Genomic DNA, 22,838 nt, shown 5'->3' on the forward strand with positions numbered 1-22,838 from the left:
GCAATATATTTTAACCTGAACTCTGCCTCTTTGGTGTTTGTTCAGCTATGCCCCAATCATACAATTCAAGACATTACCCATGCTAAATGTGTGTGTGTTGTCATTTCACTCACCTGCACGCTAAGATGATTCCATTCCTTCACAAGAATTCTCCCCAGTGTCATTACTTTTATCGGTGGCTGCAGCCCATTTGCAGTGCGATAATAAAACATGGTCTCTTTCTCAGAGACTGTAAGCTTGAACACAGTCTGCCCATCAACAGCTTTCTCCACCATACACCTTTGGAAACAATAAAGAAGGAAAGTCAAAGGTCAACTTCCAGAGGAGTAGCTGAGCTGTATCACAAAAACCACAGGAAGAAGAGGGAGAAGCGATGCCGTGTTTTGCAGGCAAATGCCTCTCTCCTTGGGTTAAGTTTTCACTTGGGATAATGCAAATTAAACATAATCATCTGCAGCAAGTGGGAGTGCATGGTGCCAATGCAGGCCACCATTGCTACCAAATGTAGAGTTGGGTTACACCACTGATGTTTCATCAATGCCTTTGTATTTTTGTGCATGCATAGAACTTGACAGGATTTTGTACATGTGCAGAATATCAGAAATGCACGGAGCAAAGCAGGCCTCAGTTCCTTTTTCATTGCAATAGTTTCTGTAGCACGGTCTTAATCATGATAACCCACTTAAGGGCAATCTTAGGACTCAGCTAGACTGGTAAAGAAAACGCGATTTATATGCATTGTATATGCGATATAACATTGTGCCACCTGATGGTGAAATGGTGTCCCATTTTTCTTTCCCTGTTTAAATTTACAACACTTTAAACCGAAGCACTTCTTTGATATGTCTAGATCCAGCCCTATTTTCACTCACTGTACAGAGTAGAATGCCCTCCTAAAGGTCAAATGACAAGATGTAAAATTTGCATCAGTTTGGGCTGTGGGTATTGTCATGAACACAGTAGGCAAGGAATAGAAATGCAATCATTTCCTCTCGTACTGTGGTCTTCAGGAGAATCCGCCTTGCTTTGCGTGAATCCGCCTTGCTTTGCGTGTGTTTGTGTAGGGTTTTTTTTTGGGGGGGGGAACACTGTTGCATTAGTTCAAAGTTATAAGCCACAACATGCCAAAAAATGGCTTGATACTAGTTGCTCCTAAGTCTCGTCACATTGCTTTAAACTGGATACAGTTATGGTTATGCCCGTTGACAGATTTGTGACTAACACACTTTTAATCTGATAAGATAAATAGAGTTGGACCATTACTCCCTTTCGGTAATGATTTTGATCCCATCAGTATTTGTCAACAGAATCTTTAAAGCCAAACATGCAGTCTGCAAGTTTACTAAAAATGCATTTCTTAACATATTGCCAATTCTGTTTGCATGTAAACATGTTAGTTTTTTGTTAACAAATATTTGATAGAAGACACAGCCAAGTAGGAAAATATTTATGAACTGGATTTACCCAGTTCCTGGATAAACAATAATTGGATAATCCAGGGTTTATTAATTTTGCTTATCTAAAAACAAACACCTCCACATGTGGACCCCTACATGTGTCATGACTTTAGTAAGGGAAGTGACCTTGATGTGTAACACTTTAAAATAAAATCCAGAATAATTGCATCATTTCTTGTTGGGAATTTTGTTTTCCTCTCGAGTATTAATTTAGAGCTGCTCTCCAAGAAGTTACTTCTTTTTGAAGAACGTAGACCACCTTGGTAATACTTCCTGAAATGTGGGATAACAAACATGTTAGGTAATAAATAAATAACTGTACCACATGGCAGATGTCCTGCCATGTGCCCACTGCCAATCTATAAACTGAAAGGGCAGTGCTTTCTGCTGATCATATTTGTATTCTTCAGTACCTTCAGTCATTGTGGACCATCAGATTCTACTGAATCAATGGATGGTCTCTGTGGGCACTTGAGCTCTTGAATCATTTCTGTCTTTCAAAGAGAGACATGACACTGAAGATGGTTTCTCAATCTGAAAAACCGCCATGAACAAGAAACACAATACTTAAAGGCAATAGGGTAGATTTGCCATTGTTCTGTCATGATGCAAATGAGGTATGAAATTGTTCTGGTGGTATGAACTGGGGCAATGATGTTGCCCTGGCATCACCTTGTGGGCCTACAGGCTGTCACTTTGGTATCGGGTTAAACTGGAAGGTCACCAAGTAGATCCAAAACAGGTTAGCTTGCTTCACAACATTGCAACTGTAGATACAAGGTGAATCTTCTGGCTGGTGCACATACCTGGTAGATACAACATAACAATGGCATATGCCACCTTCTGTGTAATAGATTATACGTTGCATAGTAAAGAAATGAGCCTCTTAAGGAAATGTATGCCATTGGAGGTGAGAAGTAATGGATATGAGACTCTAAGATTCCATCCCTTTTGGCTGCCATAAACCCAGCTATACTGACTCCTTTCATGCCAAACATTTGGTAATAAACTTGTAAATTGGGATTGCAATTGACACGGAGCATAGCGAGTCTTCCCTTATATTGCTGCACCTAGAAAGTGACATTGTGTGCATTTGCAAATTTTATATGGCAATACAGCTCCATGTTTACCATGTAGAATAGACCCCCACTTCAAAATGAAATTGGGAGGGAAACCACATGGATGTTAAAAGCTCTGCACACAGAAAACAGAAAATGCTAGGCTACAACACTTCTAACCATATTCGTTTTCCACAGACAGAAAACATTTTCCATGGTGAAGCCATCAAACATGTGATTCCCAAATGTAGTCCAAAGTGCTGGAGTCCAAGTAGGGCTGTACCAAATTATCATCATAATCATTATCACCAATCTTTGTTTATTCATCATCATATACTAAAAAAAATGTTGTTATGGTAACTCACAACAGGAGTACAGAACAAATAGAAAATAAACTATTAAACCTGAAAAATAATAAGCAAAGCTAAAGGCAATCCTATATTAAATCCCATGACAGCAAGATCACCATAAAATATCCCAACAGCAAATACCAGCAGTAGGCAAAAAGGTAAAATGAAATGCCAGGAAGAAAAGACACATCTTAGCTCGCTGCCAAAAATATGATCACACTGGCACTAGGTGGATCTCTCTAGGAAGAGTGTTTCATAGGGGAGGGGCCACTCCTGAAAAGGCCCTCTCCCTTATGGCTATATTTCTGTCAGAGAGGGTATTTGGCAGTCCTCTTTTTATGACCTCAAGGTTCAGGTAAGCACATAATGAAAAAGGCATCCACTTGGTAGCAGGGCACCAAGCTAAGTAAAGTTCTATAGGTAAAGAGCAGTACTTTGAATTTTCCCTGGAAAGTGGGAACATTTTGGATGCCAGTGCAGCCAGACTAGAATTGTAATATGTTCAGAGTAAGGATCAGGTTGTCACATCCATTTTATATACACCTGAACAGTAACTTTGTATGCTACTACTATGACTGATTTTACAGATTAAGTCAACACCTGCCAGCTACTTACATTACACCTTCTTTCTCAGGTTTCAACCACACTATTAAGGTAAATGATGTCCCAAGCTTCCGAGCGTGGGGAGTGGAAAAGCAACCCTTTAGGTTATGAAAAATAAAGCTTGATGAGTTGCTCAGTGATCCAGGATGCAGGTCATTCTTGTCTTTTGTGATGCAGGCACCCTGACCTTTTGAGAGCATGGCAGCATAAGGGGCAGGTGATGATCTGTATGGGCACTCCTGAATGCAAAACTGCTGGGTACAGGAGAGGATACTTTCGACAGCAGCAGAGCTTTGACAAAAAGCACTCCGGTCTGGCAGCCCACAGGTAGCCTGGGTTGGCACAATGGAAATGTTTTTGAAAGAACCCACGTTTTCAAGTCTTGGGAAGTGCCCCTGAGAGCTGGCCAGGGGTAAAGATGTATAATGAGCCATTATGAATGTTTCAATGGCATGGAACAAGAAACCACAGTGCAAGGGAAGAGCCAGGCAAATCATGTTTACAGGAAGGTCTCCTCTTGATAAGGCATCCCTAAATAAGTAATGATGACTGCATCAGTGGCAATGCCCTTGGGTAGCCAAGTTTAGAGATGACGCAGCATTTCATCTTAATTTGAAATCCTGAGGGTGTCGCCCGTCTCATAACCAGCAGCAGACATGTGGGAAGTGGTTAACACCTGAAAGCCAACAGAAAAACAATGTATAAGGGAAATGGGTGCTTTGTACATAATCATGCATATACCTAAGGCCAGACTGACCTACATCTGCTGGGGAGGAGAGACATCAGATGCAATAGAAAATCTATTTTATCACTGTAATGGCATATGAATATGATTCTCCCTTGTCTGAGCTTCTTATCTTCTGGATTTAAATAACCCCACATAAATGAAGTTGTATAATACCTAAGCAAAATGCAGAACTAGATATAAGGAAGAATTATAATCACAAGGTAACTTTGATGGGGAAATGCATATGTGAAGCATGAAGCCCACAATACAGGAATTTAAAATATATATATATTGGCACATACAGGAATTTTTTAAAGAATTATTTTGGCACAACTATCTGAAACTTCAAATTCTGTATTTGCATGTGGACCATGTATTTTATTTCAGCCACAGAGTTTTCTATAGTTGAGCTACATAGAGCCACAGCTTTACAATTCTATCTTTGAAGTGCAGAGACCTTTAACTCACGCAATGCCAACAACTGCAAGCAAAAATAAGAAAACCCACCTCCTTAGCATGCAAAGTAATTTAAACATGGCATTTAGAAGTATATAAACACATGGCACATTTTTGAAAAGATACTCTAAGGTTAAATACACATACACACACAACTTTAAGTTTGCAAAGCACTTTGCGTCTTACCCCGATTGTCCATTTCACGCAGCTCCTTTTAGCTCTCAGCAAAGCTGATTAAAAACATATCACCATCTGTCCTGCATGACCCTTTTCCTAGCAAATGTCTGTGCTCTTTCCGATACTATAGATAGATAACTTGGTGCATATACATATATATATACACACAATACCGTGTAATTGTTATTGATAGGTAAGTTGAGTTGTTGTTATTTATTGCATTTCAAAGAGACGACTGCTCAAACCTTTGGTTTGACAATTGGTTCAAATGGCAGGAACACTAGTTCCCGTTGCCTGGCAACCGTGGAGTTACCCCCAGTAATTCTTAGTAAACAGGCCTTGGCAGGAGGCGCTGTGGAAGGAACACTCAGGTTCCCAGGTAAAGTATCTCAGACAGTAAGCACTTTAAGTGGGATGCCAGGAAACTGTCTGCTCTCCTCATGCTTACATGCAGGACTCTTAATCGCAGCGGGGGGGGGGGCGAGTCTGAAGCACTCAGGACACAACAGTGCATATCTAATTTTAAAGCAGCAGCGTAGAATATGCCGTCAACACCAATGGGGGTTGTGGGGGGGGAGAGGTTATGTTGCTGTTGTTTTCCTCTCTCTCAACACGCTTCATGTGTGTGAGGGAAAAGCAGTGTGTCAGCACACTCTCGCATTGTTGCTCAAATTCAGAGCATAAAATATTTAATACAGCCAGTGGCAACAAATTGGTTCTTATTCCCTTCCTTTGTGTTCAGGGGTTTCCATTCCCTGTGTTTCACCTGCTGCTGCTTCAGCCACAGAATCTTCGTAGTTGTCAAAATGGCAGACAAAGCTTCTTTCCCACCAGAGGAAAGCAATACTCCAGTATCCCCCCCTGGGGGGGGAGGGGAACCCCACCACCAAATAAGTCAGGTTTCCCTGCTCACACCCACACCGTGTGTTTAAAATCCCACCACTTTAACAGCCATGGAGAATCCTGGGAACTATCATTTATTAAGGGTGCTGGGAATTATAGTTTGGCGAGGCCAGCAACCTTAACAGCTCGCCCCTATACACGAAGCCAAGCCAGAGCACAACTAAATGCAGCACAGCCATCTTCTCAGAAAAACTCTTCACAAGCTCAAGAGGTCAAGACACGAAAGCTTTAGCAACTAATCTACACTTAATGACCCACCCAGTGGTATTCAGAATATCACTCATGAAATCACTCAAGATATCCCTCAAGTAATTAAGGAACAAAAGAAGAAAAGGCACACTAATCTAGGAACTTCCTCTCTGCCCAGAACGTTGGAGGCTATACACCACACCCCTCAACAGTATTTATAGGAACTCAAACACCAGATTCTGCTCTGTTCCAGTAACAAGAAGCCGAAAGCACCAGCCTGAAGATGACGAGTGAGACCTCGTCGAAACGTCGCCCAGACACCCCGACTCTTACACGGGAAGACACCCGAAGACACCAAAACCTGCATTCCTGTACCCGTGAAAATCTACGAAAGCATATATATATATATATATATATATATATATATATATATATATGTTTACTACTTTCCAAAAGCAGCTAACATCCCTTCAACTGGTGGTCTCAATGTTGCTGAGAACAGTGTCTTTTGGCCATCAAAAGCCTGAGTAAACAGGAATGTTTTTAAATTCCTTATTAGACTTGGTCATGTGGGAGACAGATGCACCTCATGAGGAAGGGCATTGCACAAATGAGAAACTGCCACCAAAAAGGCCCTGGGTCAATAAGGCTCACACCAGGAACAGTGTTGTACACCAAAAGACCCAGGATCTGAATAATATATTATCTCACAGGGTTTTTTTACATAAAAAACCAAACTCCATCAGTAGGGCTCCTAAGGTGCAATGTTTTAGAACCAATCAACTATCACAATATTTGTATATGTTCCTTGGTTCATTTGTCAGGTGGCCCAGTAACACAACTAGTCCACATTTTAAAGGCAGTGTGGTGTTGTAGTTAGAGTGCTGGACTAGATGCAAAACCAGGGTTCAAATGTCCCAACAGAGGCTACCTTACAGGATTGTTGAAATGATAAAGTGGGGAAAGAGAGAAGAGTATATGCCACCTTGAGGTCCTTGAAGAAAGGGGGGGGGATATAAATATAAGAATAAAGAAACACATAAACTGGCCTAATTCATAGCTTCCATACTTACCTAGAAATGAGACTGGATTGCATACCACATACCATTCTAAATTTTGGGATGTGGTATTAAAAAAATAAAATACAGAAATGCATATTTTTTACAGGGGGGAAATGTGTAGGGAAATGCATACAATGCCAGCTGTCAAGATGGCTTATAATAAAAATGTAACCCAAAAATAAAACAGAAAAAGAAATGAAGAGCATAAAAGTGGCAGAATAAGTAAGCGAAACGGTGAAACAAAAAGCAGCTGGGAGAACCAAAATCAATAAAAGAAAGGGTACTGAAACATAGACCAAATATAGAATGGTTCTTCAAATATAGCCATGGAGACAGGCACACATGGCTGGGGTGGGCATTTCAGAATCTGGTTGTGGCCTAGAAGGTGATGTCATTGGTTTTGCACTATTTAAAAAAAAAATCCCAGTGTTGCACTCCCCTGCATTCCTCCTCCACTATACCACTGGATGGGAAGTTGAGGATAGAGTTTTTGCACAGAGAGACATCTGCTAGCAGCAATGGCCAATTCACAGTAAAGAAGCAAGAAGGATAATGACTTGAGTCATCTATAGACATCCCCCTTCTCACTTATTTACTTGGAATTTACTTGGCTTTCAAGGTGAGTGGAAACCATCTCTAAAACAGAGTAATTTCTGCCAACAAAGGTATAGTTAGTTAAAGCTATGGTTTTCCCAGTAGTGATGTGTGGAAGCGAGAGCTGGCAAATAGAAGGAGAAGAAATGGAGGCAGTGAGAGATTTTACTTTCTTGGGCTCCATGATCACTGCAGATGGTGATAGCAGTCACAAAATTAAAAGACGCCTGCTCCTTGGGAGAAAGGCGATGGCAAACTAGACAGCATCTTAAAAAGCAGAGACATTACCTTGCCAACAAAGGTCTGTATAGTCAAAGCCATGGTTTTCCCAGTAGTGATGTATGGAAGTGAGAGCTGGACCATAAAGAAGGCTGATCGCCAAAGAATTGATGCTTTTGAATTATGGTGCTGGAGGAGACTCTTGAGAGTCCCATGGACTGCAAGAAGATCAAACCTCTCCATTCTTAAGGAAATCAGCCCTGAGTGCTCACTGGAAGGACAGATCGTGAAGCTGAGGCTCCAATACTTTGGCCACCTCATGAGAAGAGAAGACTCACTGGAAAAGACCCTGATGTTGGGAAAGACGGAGGGCACAAGGAGAAGGGGACGACAGAAGACGAGATGGTTGTACAGTGTTGTCGAAGCTACCAGTATGAGTTTGACCAAACTGTGGGAGGCAGTGGAAGACAAGGGTGCCTGGCATGCTCTGTCCATGGGGTCACGAAGAGTCAGACATGACTAAACGACTAAACAACAACAATCTCTGGTGATTTCAAATCATACAATAGGCTCAGGTAAGAAAATGAGGGAAGTAAATGCAGCTCATCCTGGGAATGCCCACTTGACCTGAGATAATTCTGGACTGATCACATTATTCACAAAGTGATTTGATTACGAAAGGTGAGGAGAACGGGAGACCAACAGTTTGCTCCCTCCCTCTGCCTTATTGCTTTTCCATCATGATCTATCGTAGATTTTTGCTGATAATTATGGGAAATGGGTGAGAAATATAATTTCCCCACCAAATTTGTAGTGCACACATGACCTCTGGCAGCATTCCCTTTTAAATATAAGAATAATTAAAGTTGAACACCTTAATTCATAATTGATCCCTCCATCCATCAATTTTGCTTTGTATTCTGTTCACCAAATTTTACCTCTTTGCAAAATTCTAACAATGTATTTGGTATTCAGAGTTTATTGCAATATATTTTACATATATGAATAGATTGTTGTAAATGCTGAAGCACTGACCTTCAACATTTGATCTGTCCTTGCTACTTACATAACTCCTGAGGTATTGTTTCCTCTTACGGATAGAAAGACTTAACAAAGAAATTACCCAGCAGTGCATGAGCTGGATCAATTTCACTCCATCACCTAGTGCAAAATTCTGAAGACTACCTGGAACAAAAACTTGATATTTGTTATACTCTTTAGCTCCACCCTCCAATTTATGCAGAAAATGAACACGAAAAAGCTATGATATGACATGATAAAGCTATGAATTTTCGTGTCCAATTTGATTGATTTGCAGGGTTCTTTTTGTACAAGTTGCTCAATGCTAAATAATAAAACTACCAAGCATGTACATTTTTAATAGCTGGAGGGGGAGCTGGGTACTGACATCTCAGAAATAATTAATAACTTGTGTTTTAAAGGGGAGGAAATTCAGTATAAACCAAGGAGATAAATACTAAAGTAAAAATTTCTGAAGAAGCAGGAGGAGGAGGCAAATATTTTATAGACCTGTTAAGAGCCTTTTAACAGCTTTAAAAATGCCATACATCACACAGCATCTTTTAGCACCAGTATTTCCTTTGTTACTAGAGAGGCAGAGCTGAAAGTTTCTTTGAAACAACAAGCTCCTGACAACAAACCCATTCACCAATTTCTTTCCATTACTAGGTTGTATTATGAGAAGTAGGCCACTTAGAGATAACTCTGACTGGTTGCTGAGCTGGTGAGTTTTCTCCAGTCTCTCATCTGGGCTGGGTTTGGTCATAGTGCTAAAGCCATGCTTTGGCTAACTTTGACTTGCTGAATGTCCCAACAAACCACAAAGATAAGGTGCAGCCATATTTATATGATCAAACCCTGACTTACACATGTGTTCCATCCACTTGCACTGTCCCTTGATCTTGATGAAGGGAACATGCACTAGAACCACATGGGCAGTGGGTGTTAAGCAACACAACAAACTAGGATTAAGCCCAAGGCACAGATGTAACAACAAACCATTGTTTAGGGAAACCATGATTCACAAGTCAAGTTTAAACTTGTTGCCTGGTTTTCACTGGCTTAATAAACTAGAGTATACACAGGCTTTGTGAACCTGTGCTTCCTCTTTTCCTTTGTTCCTCCTTTATAGCAGGTAAACAAACCAGAAAGCTGTCTTTAACCATTGTTTAAGGGGTTATCTGCAACTTCTGTTTACTGGGCTGGCAAGTGAACACAGTGCTGCAAGCATTTCCACACATCCAGCTCCAACTCCTCAGAAAACTGAAGTCTAGAGGTGGAGATATGCTTGGGGTGCTGTGATCACTTGCCAACCTAGCCTACCAATAATTGGAGAGATCACATTAGTGAGGCCAGAGCACCTGAGATAGTAGTCCTGTAAAATCATTGCCAGGTGCAGTTAGCTGTAATTTCTCTGCACAGCCAAATCTGAGAGGCAAATGCCCAGCAAGAACATGGCCCAGCAATTCTCTTGAGCAGGAAGTGCAAAACGGTAACAAGCTCTTTGATGCAGTCAAGTGCCCAGGAGGGACTATGTTTAGGCCAGCTAACTTTTAGCAAATAAATGCTATGTTGTTAAAAAAAATATCAGTTTTTCAAAAGTGAAAGGTTTGATGTGCAACTATACATTCTTGAACTACTTTATATAGGTAGGCAATCCATGACCTAGGGCACAGGTGCAGAGCCTTTTGGATTCTGTGGATCAGATATTGTCAAGTGAATGGAGCAACCCACCTGTCAATCACATCAACATAATGTCACATAATTGACAGGAGAGAGATTGTATTACACATCTAGACTTGTGCCCAGTTCTTATTGTTAATAGTTTTATTATTATTTGGGGGGGGGGTTAAAAAATTTTAAAAATGATTGAAAGGTGGGTTGTCCCACCTACCTGTCAAAAGCCCTTGAGCTTGGGAGTTACAGCGCAGGGGCATCAGCAGCCCTATCGTTGAGCGAATTATTCACCTGATCGTTCCTTTGAAGAAATGCATGATATCGGGTGTAGGATGTGTGGACGTGGCTTTCCCCATATGGTGCCTCAAGCACACCTACACCTCAACCAAATACAAACCGCAAAACCGCATGCTTATTACAAGCATAATTCAAGCAGAGAGAGAACTCTCTTGCAGCCAAGGTGCAACTGGGTGACTTGCAACGGACAGGCTGAAGCCAACAGAACAACTTGCCATAGAGCCAGGGTGGTAGAACCAGACCCATGACCTTCACAGGCATCTTCCTCTGATCTCAGGAACCCAATACCTCCTCATCCTTCCACAGTACCTCACCAATCCAACAGCACAGGGAATGCACCAGAATAGTGCTTTGTTTAATAGCAGAAGGGAAAGCTTTCAATCTGCTTTTTGTGGGTACAAAAGAGCAACAGAGAGGAGCAGAGAGATTGTAAGCCATAGCCTTGCTGCAGCAAATTCATATTAATTGGCCAGTATCTTTGGTCTCTCTCACACCATCAGTCCCAAGCCGCTTTTAATACATCTTAAGTTCCGTTTAGGGATCTATGTGTTTGCTCCAAACGAGCAGCACCGCTGTACTCTGCTTGTCAGATGAGTTCAGTGTCTTGCATGTGTTTTGTGGCCACAACTAGTTCAGCTACATGGTATCATGTGAAACAAATACCCTTGAGAGTTTGTTCGTTTGTGCCACTTTCTGCTGTCTCATTACATTTTGCTGCTGGTGTCCTCCAATCTCAGGCATGAATGATGTTTCAATGGGGTCCCCTCAGGATCTCCACATGGCAGCATGAAGATTCCTCAGTTCTGATTACAAAAGATGAATATATTTGAGAGGAAAAGAGCACTAGCAGGCACTTTCTGTTCAAGAGCCTTATGAAGAAAATGCTCAGGGGTGAAAACGCAGGAGGAACAAGAAGATACCATCTCTTATCCATGCCGCCGGACACAGAGAGACGTTTCCTAACCCAAGGGGCCTGCAATGGCTGTATTTCTTCAGTGGCCAAGAAAGAATCCACAACTGACATTTAAGGCTGCAATCCTAGCTCATTTACCTGGGAGTATTCCCCACCAAATTCAACAGGATTTACTTCTGAGTAGCCATGGTTGGGAATAACTGTAAGAAATCAATGCACTGTAGGGATGCACTGTATATATTAATTCATCTTTATGTAGAATTATAATAGTGAAGGGATTATTCAAATAGGGTGTTAATGAAAACACAGGGGGGGACAGATATAAAGAACGAAGAAGATGGTGGGGGTTCAAAACTCTGAAAGGAAGTTCAAATGCAGGGGTTAACACTGAGTCAAATACCGGTACTCAAATCCATTTTCAGTCATATGTCTCACTGGAACATGTGAAGCATTACATAAAGGTGTGCATCTAAGCATGTGTGAAGTTCCTTATCTCACCAACAGGAACAGCCAGCTCCTGCCACCCGGGATTAAAGTGAATGGCTTCCAAATTAGTGTAACCTCTAGGCAAACAGGACTCAGCATCTCTCCTTCCACAAATGCCATGGGTGACAAAGATGAAGAGGATGCATCAGACAGAAGCCAACAATGTGTAAGCAGCTGAGTAAGCAGGGAAGCCAGAGAGGGATGGTTGGAGGAGGAAGAGTACTGAGGAAAGTGGATACGGGGGGGGGGGGGAGAGCTACTGGAAAGGTACAGTAAGGAACTCCCTGCCACACACACACACACACCTTGGCACATTGTCTAGGCTGCTGCAATGTCACAGAACTCTCTGGAAGACGAATGTCAATGGAGCCTAGAGATGGAAAATTCAATGTGGTGTGAAAAGATGCAAGGGATACCATGGGCTGAACTTCACATGTGGCCCCTGACTCTTGAAGACATGCATATCTCCTGATGGGTAGTATTCAACCAGAGTTATATTTAGAAAAGTGCATGTTGGAAAAATTGTCTGTTGATTGAGTATTCATCCTGATTTGCTTACACAAAGCTTATGCGGAGGTTAGACTATATCTGGTCTTTACTGAGCGTTCCTTCTGGTTTGTTTGTGGGATGGATACATGACAATGAGCACTCATCATGCTTATTTGCTTGCAGTGTTTATAATCCCATGCTTTTCAGTGCCTTTCCCCATCACTTTTGTAACCACAAAAATAGTCTGTTTCTTTGTTGAAGTACATTTGTTGTGCTAGGGCAGCAAAACACTTTAATCCCTCTCACAAAATCCCTCTTACTTTTAAAGTGCAAAAGTAAGTTTGCAGTATGCTTTTGAATCCCTCTCACAAAACAGTGACAGTCTGGCACCACCTTTAGAATAAATCGGCTAGAATAAATGGTCCTGCAATTTTGTCGACCTCCTTGGTTACAGAAAACTCTTTATTTTTCCAAACTTTTTTCTCATCATGGACAAATTCTTACAGGTGCTAGCTAAAATTGTCATAACAGAACAGTTCCCCACAATTCCACAGTACTTTTTCCTTCAGATTTTAGCCAGCCACTGAACAAAGAGATCACTTTTGATTTAGAGATGTTGAGGGTAGGTAGTCTAAACTGAACATCTGAGAGGCAAGGGAAAGATAATGTTTTATAGAAAGAAATGAATCCAGCCATGGAATGTTAGTTGGTGTGAATTTTGGTTCACTTTTAAGAGCCAGGCAGGACGTATTTTGTAAAGTGCTTTCGCACATAGTTGTAAATGAATGAGCTGAGACTATAATAGTAACATTCCTGCTAAGTTGGTGCCATACAAGCATTTTGTCCATATATGTATTCGCTATAGCAGCAGAAATGCAAAGTAAGGGGCTGCACCCCATACAGCCAAGTTTTTAATGCACATTATTATTCATTGGGGAACTAATAAAGGAACAGATTGTGCAGTGTAATTATTGAAAGTCACAAAAAAGAATGGAATTGTCAGCTCTGAAGCAAACATATTAATGTGATCTAGGGCAAGTAATTTAAACTCAAGTGTATCTTCTCCCAGTTGGTATGACTTTGGAAATTCGTTAATAGAACCTAGTCTTTTTGAGCAGAATCCCAAAGAGTCCAGTGCTAATCATCTGCCTCTAAGTCCCATTGATTTTATATCCAGTCAAAAACATAATGCTAAATATGTTTCAAATGTATCCCTTTGACTAACGCTTCCAGAGGTGCTGTTGTGTTATGTCTGTTGCAGCAAGAACGACTAAAAGTGATCATGGTACAGTAAACCTGTTGGCCGTTAAGATGCTCTTAGACTCTTCCTCCTCCTTCGCTGAATCTCTGCTGGAAGAATGCTCCAACACTAAATGCCCAACTTCTAATGGAGGCTAGTTAGGCCTTAGTAACAGAGATAACTTCTGTGAGAATCAGTGGAAGTCAGGAGTGCCTGGCATTCTCTGGTCCATGGGGTCACAAAGAGTCGGACACGACTAAATGCCTAAACAACAACAACACAGATAACACAGTCCTGTGTATTGGGACAATCCTGGGTACATGGGGCCAGCACCAGGGCTGCATTCACATGGCAGTGTATTATGTTCTCACGCCTTTTCTCTGTCTGCTAAGTTGCACATTATATTTGTGCATTCACATGATGTAAAAGCTACTTCTGGAACCATAATGGAATATAGTGCAAATTAAGTGGTCATTTCCGTGTTATTTGCTTCCAGGTAAAATGGAAATGAGTGGTAAACTGGCACAATATTCCACTACAGTGGTACCTTGGGTTAAGTACTTAATTTGTTCCGGAGGTCCGTTCTTAACCTGAAACTGTTCTGAACCTGAAGCACCACTTTACCTAACGGGGCCTCCTGCTGCTGCTGCGCCGCTGCCACCGCACGGTTTCTGTTCTCATCCTGAAGCAAAGTTCTTAATCCGAGGTACTATTTCTGGGTTAGCGGATTCTGTAACCTGAAGCGTATGTAACCCGAGATACCACTGTATAGTTCTGGAACTGGCTCTTACGTCATCTAGAAGATCAAAAAAAAAGTGGAAATTAACAGTTAGGGAAATGTTGTGAAAATGGAATGAACTGCCGTGTGGATGAAACCTGTGAGTAAACTCTTGAAACTCTTCATTCTTCAAAGGACCGGGAAAACTAAGTGAGAGACTTCTTTGCTCATAACAAAGGACAATGAAAGATATTAGCTAGTGAATAGAACATGACTTAGATTATGGTTGGCTATGGAGATAACAAACAGCTACTTCTTAGTGTGTCTTAAGGAATGTTGGGTGGGGGGTGGGGGTGAGTGTGGAAACATAGTTAAAACTATATGGAGGATAAATAACAGATGCCAGATGGGAGACTAGAGAAATGCCTGAGGTCAGCTGCTAAGAACACGAGGAAATCTGAAGTCCAATATGTGCAGACATTATGGTAGATGAGGTAAAGGGACATAATCCTCACAATGAGATAATATGGCCTTTTCATATAATTGGAAAAAAAAATATGACAACTTCATTCGAAATATCAAAAAAATACAGTCAGCATAAGCTCTAATATTAATAGGGTGAGCAAATATTATTATCCTATTTAATCACAAGTGATTTAATGATCCTTATCTGATTATACAGGCATCCCAAGCAACAGTATTAAAATAAATAAATAGAACATTAAAAAGGGTTTTATCTGGTAAGCTGCTTGAAAATATCCAAATTAAATGGTACCAGGAGCAGGCGGGGGAGAGGAATCCATCAATTTTAATGGTATCTAAATATTTAAAATTACTATGGGTGTGTGCACAACACTGTCCAGTGTTAATAATAAGTAGGTCTCAAGCTGCTTCTATTAATCAAAGGGGATAGTTCCATTGACTTGAATAGGAAAAAAAAGCCCTGCTGCATCAGATCAGAGGCCTATCTAGCACACCATCACAGTGGCCAACCAGATGCCAACCTCTGGAAGATGTGCCACAAATGTGTTCCTGTCAGCTTCATCAAAGACAATGAAGCAGATGAGATGATGGCTTGACTGCAAGGTGTGCAAGCCTCTTATTGACTGTGCCTGAAGACAGGAAAGAGCACATTATCATGCTTACTATGGGACAGTGATGGCTGCCATCGCAGCATCCTTAACTAGCTGTCCAGCAGAGCTATTCCAGGTGGTGAGTGGGTTACTGAATTCTGGTCCAGATAAGAAGGCCTTGGAGACCTGCTGTAACAAACATATGAGGTCCTTAGAAGGCACACTTCCTTGTATTCATGCTGAACTTGATATTGCCATTGCCAGTGGCGTAGCGTGGGGGGTGCAGGGGGGCCGGCCGCACCGGGCACAACATCTGGGGAGGGGCGCGCTCGCACTCGCAGCTCTCTGCCCCTACCTGGCTCACTCACTCTCACTGCAGTGCTGGCTGTGCGAATCCGATCCAAGCCGCTGGGTCGCCGCCCACTGTGGAGGGGGTGGGTGCCAGGCGTGCGGTGCGGAGAGAGAGCGAGGGACTATCTGGGGGAGGGACAATCCAGCGGCCACCCAGCGCAGCGCTGAGCGCGGGAGAGAACCACACCAAACCAGACCAGGCAGCAGCAAGAAGAAGCTGGCAGCGGCGGCAGGTTAGGGGTTAGGGGGCGCAAATTACTTGCCTTGCCCTGGGTTAGGGGGCACAAATTACTTGCCTTGCCCCGGGTGCTGACAACCCACGCTACGCTGCTGGCCATTGCTACACATACAGTGGGGGGGGGGGTATCTAAAGCACATACAGTGAGTCAGGTTAAATGGGATTAGTTTTGTAGTCTGATATGGGGAACGCCCTTGAAAAGACACAACCAGCCAAATGTATACTTGATCCTTGTCTTTCATGACTATTAACATCTATTCCCTGGGCAGGGTTATGGAACCTCAGGCCTGCTGGGCCTCCCCATTTGGTCCACAAGTATATTTTGGCAAAGTCACACCCATCTGCCCTACACCTGATGTCATGTATGGGACAGGCAGAGACCTGATAAGGTTTGCAGACACCGCAGTTACCTCTGCAAAACCCAACCATTCCATGATAGTCTGGTTTTCTAGACAGTTTTCACAGGTGTTTCGCAGGCTGTGCACTTGCTTGCACAGTTTGACTTTAAAACATGGGGGCAAAAAAGGGTTTCGTTGTGATGACAGCTGACTGACAGGTGGGCCCACCTGCAAAACTTGGCCTGCAGAGGATGAGGAAGATAAAGATCTGGACCACCAGCCAGATCCAGTTCCCCACCCAACAGCAGGGGATTAACTGGGTGGGATCCAGGAGTGATAAATTCCTCTTTGAAGGTGAGATGGTACCCACTGCTTTAAAAGCCGTCTCTGGATCTGTAGGTTTGTGACAAATTCTGCCCAGCTGCAAATATCTGGTCAGACAGCTCCAAGAGTGCTTGGAAGAGATGTGTTATCCAAATCTTTTTCAATTTGTCTTTCGGTCCAGTTTTGGCACAAAAAATGACCTTTTTTAGTTTCATGAATGGCCTCTGCCAAGAAGGGGCAAAGGAGAATGTTGGTCTGTGGGTTATTCTGACTCTCTAAGCAGCTTTTGATACAACTGACCATAGTATTTTGCTGGATTGGCTCTTTGGGTTAGGAATCAGGTGAACAGTAATTCAGACTCCTTATAGATCCAGTTACAGAAAACAGCAGTGAAGAACTTCTGCCTAGCCCCGTGGAAATTAAACTGTGAGGTCCTGCAAGGTCTCATCTTGTCCCTTATGCTTGTTTGTTTGTTTGTTTGTTTGTTACCTACCACCCAACTGACAGGGTTGCCCCAGTCACTCGGGGCAGCTTCCAACAAATTATAAAACCACATCAAACATGAAAAACGTCCATATATGTTATGTACTGAGTTGAATAGGATCCAAACTGCAGCAGTCTGATTGGTTCTAGAACAATAGGATTCAGAATGCAGCAGTCTGATTGGTCCTAGAACAATAGGATTCAGAATGCAGCAGTATGATTGGTTGGCAGGACCCACCCAATCATGCTCCAGATATAAGTGAATCCACAACCTGATTGACTTACAGTAGAATTCCAGAATTAGCCAATCATGTGCAGCCCATTGTGTAAATAATGTATATAAAGCAGATACTTTGAGGGGACATCCATTCATTCCTCCTCACCACTATGAGCTGAATAAAGAGCATGAAATCACTTTGAGAGAGAGAGAGAGAGAGAGAGAGAGAGAGAGAGAGAGAGAGATTTCTCATTGTTATCAGTCAGGTGAAACTGCCCAGACACAAGACTGGAGCTCAAAGGTTGTAAGGGCCAAACAACTAAGTAACTGTACTATAACTGTAGCATGTAGTTAGATAGTAGAGTGAAGCTATATTATACCTAAATATACGTGGTGTTTTATGCAATTTTATTTTCTTCTACAATGTATAGGTGCATATGGAATAGAAGGCACCATGCCAAATGCTGTGTTGTTTTGAGAAAATCTAAAGTTAACAGAGTACAGTTGTTCATTTGTGGGAGGGACTAACTCTATGGCTCAATCTCCTTCCACTGGCTCAGAGCACGAACTGTCTGCAGCAGGCAGTTTCAGCCTACGGGAATATAGATCAAGCCCAATATATTTTTGTAAAATTGACATGTTTATGCTTTAAAGCTATTTTCACTCTTCACAATTGCCCTTTATAGACAATGTAACAACTAAATGCATAGTCTTTTTCAGCTCTAATTTGACCTACCCAATGTTTGTGTGAGTGTGTATGTGTTTAGGAAAAATATAAATGCCAAGTAGAGCTTTAGATTAATAGGCACCATATTGGTAATGTACAAATCACTTTTAACAGCCACTATCACTGGGGGGTGGTGGTGGAAGGAGCTTGCTAACTGCTCTTTAATTAAGTACACTAAATGACCTTAAGGGGATTAGTAGTCTTGTCTGATAATCAATAAGCATGGCAAGATTGCTGTCCCATAAACTGGGGCTGGAGAACAAAATTAATCTGTGCAGATTAGTTCTCCTGGTCTGCTTTGTTTGCTGAAGACTGGTTCAGAATAGCTGTGGTGGAATTCATTCATCAGAGCTGCAACAAAATCCTTTTGCAAATATGGATTCTCATTTCTCACCCGAGCCTGAGTAAGAACAATGCAACTCAGGAACAAGGGCGAAAGAGTATCTGTATCAGCAACACCCCTCCCCCCCCAATCAAGCATGAAGCCTCATTAATGAATTGATGGGATGGATGGGCACTAGGTGGGGCAGCCTTGTGCCCTCTTTTACAGAAGACAGTCCTCTATGTGAAGGGTGGTGCTGTGGTCTAAACCAGTGTTTCCCAACCGGTGTTCCGCGGCACACTACTGTGCCGTGAGACATTGGCTGGTGTGCCGTGGGAGGGAGGCGGGTGAGTCGGGCGGTGAGAGGCGGCGGCGGCGAGGATCCGCGTCGAGCCGGGGGCGGCTCCGCGGTGGTGGTGCCGAGCGGCGGGGCAGCGCGTGCAAAAGGGAGGAGCATGAGACAGTGGAGGAGGAGGAGGCCGGCATGTCCGGGCAGCAGCAGCAACAACAGCAGCAGCAACTCCCGGCGACGGCTCCTCAAGCCCCGCCGCCGCCCCCTCCTCCGCCCACTATCGCCGCCACCACCACAACAGCCGCCGCCGCCTCAGTTGCCGCCGTCCCTCAGTCCCTCGCTCTGCTGCCTCCTCCCACCCCCAAAGCTTGGAGGTTCCCCGGCAAGGGGGAGGGAAAAAACTTTCATTTTCGTGCGTCCCTCCCGGCGTGACGCTGCACGCTGACGTCACGGGGCTGTGCCGCGGTGGTGTGCCGCGAGATTTTTTTCCTTAAACAGGTGTGCCGTTGCCCAAAAAAGTTTGGGAAACACTGGTCTAAACCACTGAGCCTCTTGGGCTTGCTGATTGGAAAGTTGGCAGTTTGAGTCTGTGTGATGGGGTGAGCTCCTGTTGCTCTGTCCCAGCTTCTGCCAACCAAGCAGTTCAAGAGCACACCAGTGCAAGTAAATAAATAGGTACTGCTGCAGAGGGAAGGTACATAAACAGTGTTTATGTGTGCTCTGGCACTTGTCATGGTGTCCCGTAGTGCCAGAAGCGGTTTAGTCATGCTGGCCACATGACCTGGAAAGCTGTGTGCAGACAAACACCAGCTCCCTCAGCCTGAAAAGTGAGATGAGCGCTGCATCCCATAGTTGCCTTTGACTGGACTTAACTGTCCAGGGGTCCTTTACCTTTTAACCCTCTATATGAAGGGCGGTCAGGAAACACCTTTGTATTTTAAAATGTCTCTTATTGAAGGGCTTCCAGTCTGTTCTGAAGATTAAGTACCATAAGAAGGGGGAGCTAGGCCACAAAGCAATAGCTATTGGGCACCCTTTATCCATTTAAAAAACAAGTAACCTTGGCAAGGTATGAATTCAGCAGTCTAGTTAAAATGTTGCAGCTTGACGTGCAAGTAGACACCCCCCCCCCCGGCTATTTCCCAAAAAGAATCCCACCTGTGGACTGTATTTTCTCTTCATATCCCAAATATTATCTAAATACCACCGTTTATTAGTTTCTAATATTCACTAGCAGACTCTGGTATCCCATCTATAACTGCATGTTTGCATTTGGACTTGGGGGACACACTTGGGTTATCAGGCCTCAATCCTGCATTTCCGCAACAATGGCCCTACTTTGGTCTGTGAGCTGTTGGAAGGTGTGCAGTGAACCCAACTTTTCTCCTTTTCCATCACCCATCAGTGAGGGGCATGTGTGAAATACAAAAACAAAACAGAAACAGTTTCGTTTTGAAGACAGGATGTCTGTAAAACAGTGTTTATTACCTGGAAAGCCATAACAAGGTTCATGCAAACTTAGGCAGTATTGGGCTCTCACTCCCCAAGAGATCAGTCCTATCATGTGCCTTCAGCCTCTTTATGTCAAAGGACTTCTGGGAGCTGATTTTACAGCAATGGCATGATATAATAGAGAGCAATTAATGCTGTATCGAACATGTCATTTTTACCCAGTTTTATTCAATTTAATTAATTTGCTCAAATTAAACAACTCTGGTAGAAAAGAAAGAAAGAAAAAGAATGTAGATCTGCTGATTTTTCCTGACTCTATAAAGATGTATGAAAAGTTGGATATAAAGTGCAAAGAATGTGCATGAGAGATAGAGAGAAAGTCAACAGAGAATCTTAATTCAATTTGCTGAATTGTTTTAAGGCATATTGCTGGTTTATTATTCAAGTGTATCGTGCTCAAATAGGCATACATATTTCCAGGCCCACTTTTAATGCTGCTTTTAATGGTTTGGAACCAGGTTACCTCCTCCCACATATGCCTATCTGAACCCATAGATCTTCTTTTGAGGTCTTGCTGTCCAGGCCAAGTGAAGTGAGGCAAGTGCTTACTAAGAGGGCCTTTTTGGTAGTGGCACCATGGCTATAGAATAGGCTCCCCAGAGAGGCTCGCCTGGCACCTTCTCTATGCTCTTTTGGGTGCAAGTAATTAAAACATAATTTAAATTGTGTTTTAAAATCTAGGCTTTAAATTTCTTATACCATTTGTGTTTCAGGGGAAACTTTTTTGCTTGTCCTGTTAATTTTAATTATATATTTTCTAATATAGTTTTGTTTGTAAGCCACCCAAGTTATATTTATTGTTGGGCAGCTATATTAGCTTATTAACAATTATCAACATTGATTCTAAACATTTTTATGATTATATTAGTATTCTTCGAATCAATATATGTTGTATATAAAGATTTTCAACAATTCTTTAACCTTTTATACTTACGTGTAAATTTCCCTTCACTAGCAATCCACAAACATGCTACTATTGATTGCTGCTTAAGGGAAAATTCTTCTTTTTTGCTTGTGTTATAAAAACATATTACAGCTGTGTTTTTTAGGTTCCTTCTTTTGTTCTTGTGAAAAGGTTTTGTGGCGTGAAGTACAGGAGAATGACCTTAATCCTTTCACACTGGGAGTTTGGAGTTTCTTCCCCTAAATCTCCTGGTTATAAGAGAGAACTCATTTGTATTTAAGATACAATAAGAGCCTCACAGAAATTCATTTACTGGTGCATTTAGTAAAGGAGCATCTATTCATTTTGGTCCTGGTCAGCCTTTTTTTGTTGAAAAAAAATTATAGTGATGTAAATCACTGTGATAAGTATGTGAATTGCCAGTATAAGCACACTTTAATCTATTATTGAAACCCAAACTCTACAATTCTATGATTCCATGCTTCTAGGATTGTTGCCTTTTAGAAGCAACAGGGTTCCAAACTGTAGAAAAATACAAGTCCCGAAACTCTACCCAAAAATCCAAAAATGGAATGAAAATGTATGCAAAATATTAAGTATGGATAAAAGTCAATTGGACTTTCACATCAGCTAATTCTGAATTTAATGATGATTTTAGAGGGAAATGGCACCCAGTTCTAAACATGATCAACTCTGTTTCCTGGAAATACAAAAAGCTGCTTAGGTTCTCTTCTTTCGCTATTTAAAGAAGGCAACAATAGATCACATTTAGCACTGTCTACTTCCCTTTATACATTACATAGTTACAACTGTTGTTAAAGTTATATAAAACTTGGAATAATCAGTTTTGTAAATCTGTAGAAGGCTTATAGCTTCTAGGTTGCTTCTCCTCCCCATTGACTTCATTTTGCCAACAGTCCCTCACATTGTAGACAGTCCTAGTGAAGCTGTGAAAAGATTAGACAGAGCACATGGTACAGTGAACTGGATAGAGTGTTAGGAGTGTGAGTTTAATGCTGTTACTGTTAAAATAGTTCCCTATTAACTCCTTTCATTTCCACCATTAGCACAATTGGGAAAACCAATAGATTATTCCCAAATGGTGCTAAAAACAAAGCTAAACTGCAGAGTGACTTCACTGCTTTTATACGAAGTATATACATGAGTAGTGGCTCTTCCACTAGGCAAGCTTAGGTTGCTTCCGTGTTCGCATTTACAGCAAGTCACAGCTGATAGTTTCCCTCCCTTTCAACGCTGCCTCCTTGGTTCTGAATGTCCATGCTTCTAGGTTTGTGGGAGAGGAATGAGGGAAGGTTCACCTAATACAGTGATACCTCTGGTTATGAACTTAATTCGTTCTGCAGAGCCATTCTTAACCTGAAACCATTCTTAACCCGAGGTACCACATTAGCTAATGGGGGCG

At 42.2% G+C, this 22,838-nt stretch overlaps 1 protein-coding gene and 1 long non-coding RNA gene across 12 annotated transcripts in view; one reads left to right on the forward strand and one right to left on the reverse strand.

The window, feature by feature from the left end:
• The window catches only part of USH2A (usherin), a 432,976-nt gene extending 427,916 nt beyond the window's left edge, over nucleotides 1–5,060 (reverse strand). For 6 of the 7 annotated variants that reach the window (XR_014218160.1, XM_082217162.1, XM_082217161.1 and 3 more), the window contains exons 1-2: nucleotides 3,481–3,699; nucleotides 114–279 (exon numbers count right to left, since the gene is read on the reverse strand). Coding sequence is in view for 6 of the 7 variants with exons in the window: in XM_082217162.1 (XP_082073288.1) it covers nucleotides 114–279; nucleotides 3,481–3,668 (354 nt within the window). In the remaining variant the exon portion in view is untranslated. Of the gene's footprint in view, nucleotides 1–113; nucleotides 280–3,480; nucleotides 4,145–4,837 lie in introns of those variants that run through there. The other variant, XM_082217159.1, reaches the window with a different exon arrangement.
• LOC309529690 overlaps nucleotides 2,081–22,838 on the forward strand; it is a 45,140-nt gene continuing 24,382 nt past the window's right edge. The window contains exons 1-3 of one of the 5 annotated variants that reach the window (XR_014218313.1): nucleotides 2,125–2,199; nucleotides 3,646–3,795; nucleotides 12,206–12,353. This is a non-coding gene — a long non-coding RNA (uncharacterized lncRNA). Of the gene's footprint in view, nucleotides 2,238–3,645; nucleotides 3,796–5,159; nucleotides 5,208–12,205; nucleotides 12,366–22,838 lie in introns of those variants that run through there. The other 4 variants (XR_014218311.1, XR_014218312.1, XR_014218314.1 and 1 more) reach the window with 4 other exon arrangements.

This window comes from Podarcis vaucheri, assembly GCF_965113315.1.
Source record: "Podarcis vaucheri genome assembly, chromosome: 3".
Taxonomy (NCBI): Eukaryota; Metazoa; Chordata; class Lepidosauria; order Squamata; family Lacertidae; genus Podarcis; species Podarcis vaucheri.